This window comes from Chiloscyllium plagiosum, unplaced genomic scaffold (assembly GCF_037043375.1).
Source record: "Chiloscyllium plagiosum isolate Xiang-an unplaced genomic scaffold, Cpla_swu_hap1 HiC_scaffold_12, whole genome shotgun sequence".
NCBI classification, from domain to species: Eukaryota; Metazoa; Chordata; class Chondrichthyes; order Orectolobiformes; family Hemiscylliidae; genus Chiloscyllium; species Chiloscyllium plagiosum.
This window is the reverse complement of record NW_028270150.1, coordinates 53007508-53020364: the sequence shown is the minus strand read 5'-3', so window position 1 is coordinate 53020364 and position 12857 is coordinate 53007508. Positions and strand designations below refer to the sequence as shown.

Below are 12857 nucleotides of genomic sequence, written 5' to 3'. Positions count from 1 at the left end.
GGCGCCTGGAGCTCCTCAATTCGGATTCGCAAATGCAATCAAAAACTATCTTCCTGCTGGAATACGTGTATAAATGAATACTTCTCAGTCCTCGTTGAGCTACGTCGACACCTGGAGCCAGTGAACAAGTGCCATTTTCGCGTCACTCACTGACCAACTTTGGTTCCGGGTCTGGTAATGCCTCAATTGAAAATAAATGCGCCTTTGTTTTCAAATCGATGGTCCATCACTGCATCTCCACAATCCTCTACATCTCTCCAGTTCTTCACGCTAACCTGTAAATCCCAAATATTAATATCGAGACACCCTAAACCTCACCTCTCCCTAAGATGTTCCTAATAAAATCTAACTCTCTGTTTAATCTTTTGGCCATTTACCTGAATATCTTTATGTGGCCCGACGCCAGCTTTAGTTTGATAATATTCCTGTGATGCGCTATCTCTGGTATAATCTATTGCCTTTAATCATCAAAATTAAAAAAAATCACAGCACCAGGTGATAGTCCAACAGGTTTATTTGGAAGCACTAGCTTTCAGAGTGCTGCTCCTTTATCAGGTAGTTATGGAGAATAAGATTAAGACACAATTTATAGCAAAAGTTTGCAGTGTGATGTAACCGACATTACATTTTGAAAAAGACCTGGATTGTTTGTTAAGCCTCTCATCTACCCATTTCTCTCATTTACCCATCAAGTAATACACAAAAACATAGCTCTATCAATGCAATAGCTTTTCTTTATTTATTCTTTCGTTGGATGCTGACAACGCTAGCAAAGCTAGCATTTTTCTAATGCCCTTGAAACAAGTGGTTTTCAAGGCCATTTCAATAGGCCTAGGAATCTAACCACATTGCTGTGGGGCTGGAGTCAAACGTACACAAAACCAAATTATTATGTTTATGTGCATGTCTATATTTTGCCAGTTTTTAATAAAAATCTTAAAAGAACAAGTATCCACTATTCTATCCTTTCATACTACAATTTTCCATTTTTATGGGAGCAGAGAACTTCCATAGAAATTTCTGTTGAAAATTTTTAAAATGATTTTCTAATTCAAGTGGGTTGACAGTTTGTATGCCTTATCAAACCTTTTTTTTTGTTTTCTTCAATTCAGAATGGTCATGAAGTCAAAATCCCAGAACTCCCTACCTAATGACATCATGGGTTTATCTACAGTACATGGACTTCAGCATTCCAGAAAGCAGATACCACCTTCTTAAGGGAAGCTAGGGATGGGCAATAAATGCTGTCTCAGCCAGCAAAGCCCACGTCTCACGATTGAAGAAAAATTTATTTCTCTTTCAAACAACTGACCGTAATTGAACAAAATGAGAGCGTATCAGAGGATTTTCTGCTTGTAAGTCTTTAATTCTTGGAGATGGGGCTGCAATCAGTCTTGATCAAATCAACACAATGTGCACAGCAACTCAATTGTTTTGAAACTAGATCACAATGTCATTTTGAAAAAGGTTCCTGTTTTGGAGCCTAAATTTGTTTTGACACTACAAAATGAATTTGCACATCCCAGGATACCTAAAACTAGCTGCTAGTAACAATTCTGATAGAAATAAGGTTGATCTAAAATTAAGTTGATCCATAGCTAAGAATTTCCAATATTTCCTGCTTTTTCTAACAGTTTAAAAGTCAAATTCATATGAATTTACAAAATATTTAAGAGTGTAACTGGCTGCAATTCATGCAGAGCAACTCTGAACATGCTTATCTCTGAACCAGAAGCTTTTGGGTTAAAGTCCCACTTCAGAGACTTGACTGCATATTTGATACTTTAATGTAATCAAGGTTCATTTTCAGATGTTTCACCACCATACAGGGTAACATCATCAGTGAGCCTCTGGTGAAGCACTGGTGTTATGACCCACTTTCTATTTGTATGTTTTAAATAATTTATGCGAGCAAACCTACATCCAGAACCTCAACCTGAGCTACAAATCTTCTCCAAAATCGCTAACCAAGAAAGTGCTACCTTTCAAATGAGGCATTAAAAGGAGGCCTTGTTTTTCTTCTGAAATGGACACAAAAGACTCTACAGCCCTGTTTAGCGATTAGCAAGCAAGTTTTCCAATTCAGAGCAATGTTTATCCGAATAAAACTAATAATTTGTTCCAGTGTTGTTTGAAAGAGCTGTCTATGTGTAAATTGCCTAACATGTTTCTCTATATTAAAACAGTGAATACACTCAATTGGTTGTGAAGTGCTTTAGAATATCCTAAGGTCACAAAAAATCCAATATAAACTCAAATCTTTTAGAAATTTTAAATCAGTGAAATGTGGTGGCTTGAGCATCAATGATGCCAGGAACATCCAGAATAAGGTGGGTGAACTTGCAGCATGGGTTGATACCTGGGATTTCGATGTTGTGGCCATTTCGGAGATATGGATAGAGCAAGGACAAGAATGGTTGTTGCAGATTCCTGATTTAGATGTTCCAGTAAGAATAGAGAAAATGGTAAAAGAGGGAGTGGTTTGGCATTATTTGTCAAGTATTACTGCAGAAGGAAGGACATTTTAGGACTCGTCTCCTGAGGTAGTATGGGCTGAGGTTAAAAACAGTAGAGGTCACCCTGTTGTGAGTTTTCTATAGGCCTCTAAATAGTTCCAGAGATGTAGAGGAAAAGATAGCAAAGATTATTCTAGATAGAAGCAAGAGTAAGAGGGTAGTTGTTATGGGGGTCTTTAACTTTTCAAATATTGACTGGAAACACTATACTTTGAGTACTTTAGATAAGTCTGTTTTTGTCCAATGTGTGCAGGATGGTTGCCTGACACAGTATGTAGACAAGCCAACAAGAGGCGAGGCCACCTTGGATTTGGTACTGGGTAATGAACCAGGCCAGGTATTAGTATTGGTAAGCACTTTTGGTTATGTTTATAACCACAATTCGATTATGTTTACTTTAGCGATGGAAAGGGATTGGTATATAATGCAGGGCAAGAGTTATTGCTGGGGGAAAGGCAATTACGATGCCATTAGGCAAGATTTAGGATGAATAAGATGGGGAAGGAAATTGCAGGGGATGGGCACAATTGAAATGTGGAGCTTATTCAAGGTCCAACTAATGCGTGAGCTTGACAAGCATGTACCTGTCAGGCAGGGAGGAAGTGGTCAAGTGAGGGAACCATGGTTTTCTAAAGAAGTTGAATCTCTTGTCAAGAGGAAGAAGAAGGCTTATGTTAGGATGAGATGTGAAGGCTCATTTAGGGTGCTTGAGAGTTACTACTTAGCCAGGAAAGACCTAAAGAGAGAGCTAAGAGCCAGGAGGGGATATGAGAAGTCATTGGTGGATAGGATCAAGGAAAACCCTTAAACTTTCTATATGTATGTCAGAAATAAAACAATGACTAGAGAAAGATTAGGGCCAATCAGGGATATTGGTGGGAAGTTATGCATGGAGCCTGAGGAGATAGGGCAAGTGCTAAATGAATATTTTTCATCAGTATTCACACTGGAAAAAGACAATGTTGTCGAGGAGAATACTGAGATACAGGTTACTAGACTAAATGAGATTGATGTTAGCAAGGAGGAGGTGTTAGCAATTCTGGAAAGTGTAAAAGTAGATAAGTGCCTGGACTGGATGGGATTTATCCTAGGATTCTCTGGGAAGCCAGGGGAAGATTGCAGAGCCTTTGGCTTTGATCTTTATGTCGTCATTGTCTACAGTAATAGTGGCAGAAGTCTGGAGGATAGCAAATGTTGTCCCCTTGTTCAAGGGGAATAGAGATAACCCTGGTAATTATAAACCAGTCAGCCTTACTTCAGTGTGGGTAAAGTGTTCGAAAAGGTTATAAAAGATAGGATTTATAATCATCTAGAAAGGAATAAGCTGATTAAGATAGTCGACATGGTTTTGTGAAAGGCAGATCATGCCTCACAAACCTTATTGAGTTCTTTGAGGTGAACAAACGGGTGAATGAGGGTAAAGCGGTTAATATATATATGGTTTTCAGTAGGGCATTTGATAAGATTTCACACGGTAGGCTATTGCATAAAACACAGAGGCAGGAGATTGAAGGTGTTTTACTGGTTTGGATCAGATGTTGGCTTGCTTAAAGAAGACAGAGGGTGGTGGTTGATGGGAAACGTTCATCCTAGAGTTCAGTTACTAGTGGTCTACCACAAGGATCTATTTTGAGCCCACTGCTGTTTGTCATTTTTATAAATGACCTAGATGAGGGTGTAGAAGAATGGGTTAGTACATTTATGAATGGCACTAAGTTCGGTGGAGTTGTGGATATTGCTGAAGGATGTTGCAGGTTACAGGGGGACGTAGATAAGCTGCAGAACTGGGCTGAGAGGTGGCAAATGGAGTTCAATGCGGTAAAGTGTGAGGTGATTCACTTTGGAAGGTGCAACAGAAATAAAGAATACTGGGCTAATGGTAAGATTCTTGGTAGTGTAGATGAGTAGAAAGATCTTGGTGTCCATGTACATTGATCCCTGAAAGTTGTTAACCAGGTTGTTAGGGTTAAGAAGGCATATGGTGCGTTAGCTTTTATTGGTAGAGGGATTGAGTTTTAGAGCCACGAGATCATGCTGCAGCTGTACAAAACTCTGGTGCGGCCGCACTTTAAGTATTGCGTACAGTTCTGGTTACCGCACTATAGGAAAGACGTGGAAGTTCTGGAAAAGGTTCAGAGGAGATTTACCAGGATGTTACCTGGTATGGAGGGAAGATCTTATTAGGAAAGGCTGAGGGACTCTGTTTTCATTAGAGAGAAGGTTGAGAAGTGACTTAATTGAGACATACAAGATAATCAGATGGTCAGATAGGGTGAATAGTGACAGCCTTTTTCCTCAGATTGTGATGGCTAGCACGAGAGGCCAAAGCTTTAAACTGAGGGGTGATAGATATAGGACAGGTCAGGGGTAGTTTCTTAACTCAGATAGTAGGGGCATGGAATGCACTGCCTGTAACAGTAGTAGACTCGCCAGCTTTAAATAGTCATTGGAGAGACATATGGATGAAAATAGAACTGTTGGATAGATGGGCTTCAAATTGGTTTCACAGGTCAGCACAACATCGAGGGCTGAAGGGCCTGTACTGCACTGTAATGTTCTAAATCCAGAATAGATCTTGAATGTCTCAACTTTGTGTGCTGTTATATGCAACTTGTCTTTGTCACAGTACTGTTGTTTTTGGAGCACTAGTAAGCTACACCATTGCAATTGCAAAAAGATTTGGGGAACTTTTCTCAAATCTCTTGGTGAGAGGTGAAGGCCTAATGGTATTATCGCTGGACTGTTTATCCAGAGACACTTGGAATGTTTTGGGGATCCAAATTCAAATCTTGCCATGGTAGACAGTGGAATTTGAAATCAATAAACATCTGAATGACGAATCTATTGATGATATGAACCTATTGTCCATTATCAGGAAAAACCAATCTGGTTGACTAATGTCCTTCAGGGAAGGAAACTGCCATCCTCACTCGGTCTGGTTTACATGTGATTCCAGACCCAGAGCAAATTGGTTGACACTAAACTGCTTTCTGGGCAATTAGAGACGGACACTAAATGCCCTAATCCTATGAATGAATTAAAGAAAAGTTAGGTTGACCTTGGAAAATCAGAATAGATTTGGCTTGGTTGCATTTTGTTCAAGTGCCGTTGGCAAATGTTTATAAGTACATTTTGTACTAACTCTTGGTTAAACAGGTCCAACTTAAGACTCAAAAGAGAATCTAAACATCCTTAAAAACATTTGGCTTGGTTTTAACGTTGTCTACTTCCGAAACATTACAATTGCTTCATCTATTGTCCAAAAATGTATTCATTGCACCATATATTTTAGCTATCTAAAGCAATGTATTTTGCTGGTAAACCTACCATATTGCCTACTCATGTCACAATTGCACATATCTATAATGTATATAAATTTGATGTGAATAATCATTAAGTAATGTCATCAGGTCTTCAACTAAAATATTTGGTTACTTACTATAGAAATGATTGTACTACTTTTAGTTTTTGTTTCTAATTGGGAAGACAGTGAAGTAACACAAATTAGTGCACTATCAGAAAGATGTCTGATTTTCTTTTGTTCATTCATGGGATGTGGCCACCACTGACTCAACCAGAATTTATTATCCCTAATTGCCGAGAAGAGTCAACCATATTGCTGACAGTTTGGAGTCACATGTAGGCCAGACCAGGTTAAGGATAGCAGTTTCCTTCCCTACAGGGCATTAGTGAACCAGATATATTTGTCCAACAATCAACAATGTTTCATCAAGGATGTGATCAGCATGAGACTCTTAATTACAGATTTTGTTGAATTTAAATTCCACAATCTGCCATGGCTGGAATTGAACCCAGGTCCTCAGAACATTAGCTGGGTCTCTGCATTGGCAATCTAGTGATAATGCCAGTAGATCATTGCCTTCCCATCATACTGATTAGTAGACTCAGTGAGGTGGATAAAAGTTGATGAAAGCAAAAAGCTAAAAAAAATCCACTAATAACAAACAAGTACTACTGAAATTGGAGTGAAACTGGCTTTGACACAGATTATTACAGAAAAGCGGTGGAGAAAGGGCGAAGGTCTGTGAAACAAACAGTAACATTGGCCTAGAGTTGGCCAAAACATTACAAGAGATGTGAGGGAAATGTGTATCAATTATATCTGACAGTGCTCCTTGTTGTTTCTTGGGGTGTTTTACCTCATTAGAAGCCCTATCTAAATGCGAGTTAAAGTTGATCAGAGGGACAGGGTTGAATAATACTAAAGAGAATAAGAATTTAAAAAGGCAAATATTGACTGATTCCTGTGTCGAATAGTAAACATAAACCTGCTCTAGTAAATATATTATAAAGTAAACATTCGTAGTGTTCACATGAAGAATCGTACCAAGCACATAGAAACATGGTCATGGTTGTCAATCATCTCAGCTTCAGGATTTCTCTGCAGAAATTCCTCAAAGTTGTGTCAGGTCTAAGCATCTTTAGCTGCTCATCAATGACTTTCACTCCATTGAAAGGTCAGAAGTGGGGATGTTTGCCGATGATTGCACAATGCTCAGCACAGGTACTAAAGCAGTCCATGTTCAAATGTAACAAGATCTGGACAATATGTAGGCATGAGCTTAAAAGTTGCAAGTAAAATTCATGCCACACAAATGTCAGGCATATAACATCTCCAGTAATAGACAATCTAACCATCACCCCTTGAAATTCAATGATACCATCACTGATTCTCGGGTTAACATTGACCAGAAACTAGACTTCCCATATAGTCACAGAGAAATTGCCAGTGTATATGTTAGGTGGGTTAGCCATGGGAAATGCAGGGTTACATGGTTGGGGGGGGGGGGTTGGGTCTGAGTGGGATGCTCTTCAGGGAATCAATGTGGACTTGTTAGGCCAATGGCCTATTTCCACACGGTAGGTATTCTATGATTGTGCATACAATACGTAAACAGATCCTTTGGTCCAACTTGTCCAGGCTGAAGAGTTATCCTAAATAAATCTAACCCCATTTGCCAGCACTTAGCCCATATCCCTCTAAACCTTCCAAATTCATATACCCATCCAGATGCCTCTTAAATGTTGTAATTGGACCAGTCCTAACCACTTCCTCTGGCAGTTCGTTCCACACATGCATCACCCTCTGCATGAAAATATTGCCCCTTGGATTCTTTTAAATCTTTCCCCTCTCACATTAAACCTATGCCCTCTAGTTTTCGACACCCCCACTCCAGGGAAAAGACCTTGTCTATTTACATGATCCATGCCCCTCATGACTTTATAACCCTCCATGGTCACCCCTCAGCTCCAGGGAAAATAGCCCCAGTCCAAACGGCCTCGATCTATAGCTTAAACCCTCCAACCCTGGAAACATCTCTGTAAATATTTTCTGAACCCCTTTCAAGTTTCACAACATTCTTCCTATAGCAGGGAGACCAGAATTGCATGCAGTATTCCAATAGTGGCCTAACCGATGTCCTGTATAGTCGCAACATGACCTCCCAACTCCTATATACACGATGTCTACAAGAGCAGGTCAGAGGCTAGGAATATTACTACAATTAACTTACCTTTTGATTCTTCACTGCCTGTCCACCAACCTATAGGATTCAAGAAAGGAATGTGATGGAATACTCCCCACTTACCTGGATGAGTGCAGCTCCAACACCACAAGCTTGACACCATTCAGGACAAAACAGCCTGCTTGATTGACACCACATTTACAAGCCATCAAAGTTTTACTCGCACATCCACCAATATCATTTATTGTATCCGTTGCTCCCAATGCGGTTTCCCCTACATTGGGGAGACTGGACGCCTCCTAGCAGAGCGCTTTAGGGAACATCTCCAGGACACCCGCACCAATCAACCACACAGCCCTGTGGCCCCACATTTCAACTCCCCCTCCCACTCTGCCGAGGACATGGAGGTCCTGGGCCTCCTTCACCGCCGCTCCCTCACTACCAGATGCCTGGAGGAAGAACGCCTCATCTTCCGCCTCGGAACACTTCAACCCCAGGGAATCAATGTGGACTTCAATAGTTTAATTTCCCCTTCCCCCACCTCACCCCAGTTCCAAACTTCCAGTTCAGCACTATCCCCATTACTTGTCCTACCTGACTATCCTCTTTTCCAGCTATCCACTCCACCCTCCCCCCCAGACCTATCACCTTCATCCCCTCTCCCACTCACCTATTGTACTCTATGCTACTTTCTCCCCACCCCCACCCTCCTCTCACTTCTCTCTCCACCCTTCAGGCACTCTGCCTGTATTCCTGATGAAGGGCTTTTGCCTGAAACGTCAATTTTACTGCTCCTCGGATGCTGCCTGAACTGCTATGCTCTTCCAGCACCACTAATCCAGAACCACATTTACAAGCATCCACTCCCTCTACCAGCAATGCTCAGAAACATCAGTGTGTATTATCTGCAAGATGCACTGCAAAAATTCACAAAAGATACTTCGACAGTCCCTTCTTAACCCAAAACCACTTCCATATAGAAGGACAAGGGCTGCAGATACATGGGAACACTACCATGTACCACAAACAAATTAAATAAATACTTCACAGCATTCAAATGTTCCTGTTCAAACTATTTCTGATTTCCAAAATCCTGTCCTATCTTTAGCTCCAAACAAGTTCCAATTAAGTGAAACATTGTTCTCTTTTTGAAATACACTAACAAAACTTCAAAAATGAACAGCTAATCAAATTAAGGATTTTTAAATTCTTTTGTAGGATACAGGTACTAGCACTTATTATTCAGTCCCCAATTACCCATGAAAATGTGATGATAGCAGCTTTCAGTCAATGTGGTGTAGGTACATTTCCTGGGTGTTAGGAAAGAAAACCCAGGGTTCTATCCCAATTATAGCAAAAACTATATCCCTATGCCTGTACTAAGGGTGTTGCATGACTTTGAAGGAAATGTGCAGGTTAAACTGTTTCCATAAAACTACTGCTCTAATCCTTCTAGGTGATAGAGCTTGTAGATTTGAAATATGCTACTGAAGGGTGATAATGCACAACAGCTCCCAATTCTCATTGTTAGTGGAAGATCAAGCCTACTAGCAAAGAATCTCTCTCACTGGCAACATCCAAGCAAGATACAACCATATAGATGACAAACAAACCAAGTTAATAACTGCCTGAACCTGCTGATGTTTTAGCGGATGGCTATTGAGATACTTCTTGCCATCTATTACCATTGACTTTTATGTGCAATGATTTTCATATTCCCAGGTATTTAAGAAGGGTTATCTGACCCAATATGTCAAAATTGCTGTCTCTCCACAGATGTTACCAGCCCTTCTGAGTTTGTCCAGTTTGTGTTTTGGGTTTCAGATTTCCAGCACCTGCAGTTCTTTAAATTAGCGAAATAATTTTGAAGTGTTTTAATGAAAAGTGAACTCGAAATGCTGTTTCTTTCCATCATTGGAGGCTGCCTGATCTGAGGAATACTTCCAACCTTTAAAGTTGTTTGAACTACAATTACTATTGTAATGTAAAAAAAACAACTGCCAATACATGCACAAAGTCCTATAAACAGCAGAAGCTTGAATATTTTAGTGGCATGAACTAGTGATATCATCAAATTTCAAATACTGAGGTTTAATACCTTCTACCGAATATGGCCATAAATGTCCATATGCATTGTCGAGGCAATAAGAGTATTTGCACAACTTATCTGAAAAATGGCAGCTAAAACAGTCCACCAGCAACAGTACAGCTTTGCTAGGGTGGTGAGAGCTTTAGAACAGAGGCTTGTTTTGGGCTGTGCCAACTGACTCATTAGAGCACCAGCATACTTTACAAACAACTAAACCAATTAATACAGAACGTTCAAGATCTAGATGCACTTTATGGAGGTAAAGTATTCAAAGCCAGAAGCTTAAGCTTTGCATGATGAAGGTGGTACAAAATAAAAGCAAGAAAACAATAATTAAACTGTACTAATTCCTAACATTGTTAAAAATACAATGGCAAAAATGTTTAACGCCTTTCATGAATTTGCTTTTACATTGATTTGCACTTGAATAGAATGGAACATAAGGCTAAGGCCCATGAAAATAACAAAACAGCAAATCCATCGCGATCCTCCCACGTTAGGGACGAAAGAGGAAGGCAAAACGGCATAAAATTACAGCTTGAAATGTACGTTTGACTTTTCACTTTGCCTGAATTGAAGTTTTTTTTTCAGGTTTATGTAGGTCTTAATAGCAAGCGAGAGGATAACTTTAGCTCGGAATGGAAGACAATGTTTTACGTGAACATTGCCGATTCCCGGGTGCTCCACAGGCTGGGAGCGAAAGGAGGGCGTGGGGTGAGGAGAAACATCAGAAATTCTCCAATTCCACAAGGCGACTCCCCTTGCGGCGGATCCCATTTTGTACAGCACCATCTCTCATGGTTGGTTTAATGTAAACAGTTGAAAGTGCGAATAGTAGAAATTTTGAAAAGTCACCGAACTACACCATTGATTTACTTTTATAAAGCGGGGAAGGGCGGAATCAGATCGCGTCGCTTTTCGCGGCTGCAAATTACTTTGATACCTCGGGGGCCTCCTAAGTTATTGTCAGAAAATGGGAAACGTTTCTGGTACAGCTGCCACCATAATCAAAACAAAAACCTGGCTAACACACCCAAATTACCCACACACCGTACATCCTAACTTCCACCACCCACCTAAAATGGAGCAAAAATAAAGTTATGCGCAGCGCACATTCCTTTTATAGGGCGACGAGCCCGAACCTTGCTGACGTGTTCGGGGGTCTGGATGATTGACAGCTAAGGCTGTCCATTGGAAAGGCGGAGAACGCCGGCGCCCGCTCAAAAGCCGGCGAAGCGTTCGTGTCTGACGGCCAATGGCTGCTCGCGTCAGCCGGAAGGGGCTGATTCACGCGTCCGTTGATCCCGCAGCACGGGCTGACGTAAATCAACACAAAGGCACGTGGGGCGGATTGCCGCTGTCCATTGGTCGGGAGTGGGTTTGCTGTTTGTGCGCTTACGGCGTGGATTCGGTGTGACACAATTACAACTTTCTGCTTTGAAGTTTTTCTCTTTTTTTTCTAATATTATTTCAATGCTGTTTTAATTTTATCTCCCCCAAAAGAAGGACTCCAGTAGGTGCATGTTAGAAAGGAAGCAAGAGCTTGAAGGATGTGAAAAAATAAAAAGTCCACGGCAATAATAAAGAAAAGCAAAAATAAATTGCAAACATTTTTTTTCATCTCTGTCTATAAGCCCATGAAATCCTGTGGAGTATCATTCGGTGATGAGGAAAAGAAAATGGCGGCGGGAAAACCGAGTGAAATTGAGGATGACTTTCCAACTCTGACGCCCCAGGAGAAAGACTCTATTGCAACTCTCGATAGGTTAGAAAATTCTGCAAGTTTTGTCTTGTCTTTTTGATTAAGTTTTAGTGTTTATGCATAAATTAAAACATATTTTAACGTATGTCATCTGTCTGTCGCTATCGCACAGCCGAGTGTTTGGATTTCTGAAGGTTCATGAAGATGGCGCCAGAACGAAGGCCTTGTTAATAAAGGTAAGAGCTGAAAAAAGATCAGTGTGTTTGGTCTGTTCTGTTATGCATTTTAGTACCTTTTATAGTAATGAAGGAGTCATACATTATCTGTCCTCTAACAATAAAGCAAGATTTGTGGAAGCGTTCCGACTTCACGTAGGGTAGGCTTGTCTTAATGAGGTTTTTTTTCTCTATAATATGTGTATACTAACTTGAAAAGCAACGGTGCAAAGAAGTAGAGACACTTGTAAATTATTGATCGTGAAATGTAAAGCACATGTCTTTTCATTTTTGTATGTGGTTTACATTTTTCGCTTGCCCTCTGTGTGCCCAGCCTCACTCAGTAGCCTGCAGCCTCTGTACTGTGGGTTTTGTGTTGTGTATGGGTTGAAGTTTCGCTCCGCGTTAAAAATGGCTGCTTCTCTCCAAGATGGCGGGATAGGGAGGATAGAGAAAAAACAGTGAGTGACTGGTAGAAGGCAACGAAAAAAAAAGAAATTCGGGCCAATTTAGTCAGTAACAGATCTGTAATCAGCACTGTGCAATGTGAAGGAAATGAAGTCCAGAATAAAGGCTTGCTGACGGGGTTGATTATGCGTTTTTAAGAAAAATACACAGTGATTTCGCTCAACCTGTAGCATCAAGCAGTTAAATTTGAAACATTTATGGCTTGTATATCCAGAATTTGTGACATTGCAGTAAACATACATCTTTTAAGTCATATACACACTTATCTGTTTCAATTGCTGTGATGACGGGGACATACTGTATTTCAGAAAAACTTTGTGTATCTATGAATGGATATTTGCAGAAGTCTGATGATCTATACTGTAGGATACATGTCTTCAA

The 12857-nt window shown here is 40.4% G+C and overlaps 1 protein-coding gene across 5 annotated transcripts in view; it reads left to right on the top strand.

The window, feature by feature from the left end:
- Nucleotides 1-11461: 11461 nt before the first annotated feature.
- The window catches only part of kdm6a (lysine (K)-specific demethylase 6A), a 243113-nt gene continuing 241717 nt past the window's right edge, over nt 11462-12857 (top strand). The window contains exons 1-2 of one of the 5 annotated variants that reach the window (XM_043700863.2): nt 11462-11856; nt 11966-12029. In XM_043700863.2, coding sequence (XP_043556798.1) covers nt 11729-11856; nt 11966-12029 — 192 coding nt within the window. In that variant the 5' untranslated portion in view covers nt 11462-11728. The remainder of the gene's footprint in view (nt 11857-11965; nt 12030-12857) is intronic. The other 4 variants (XM_043700865.2, XM_087992814.1, XR_015758897.1 and 1 more) reach the window with 4 other exon arrangements.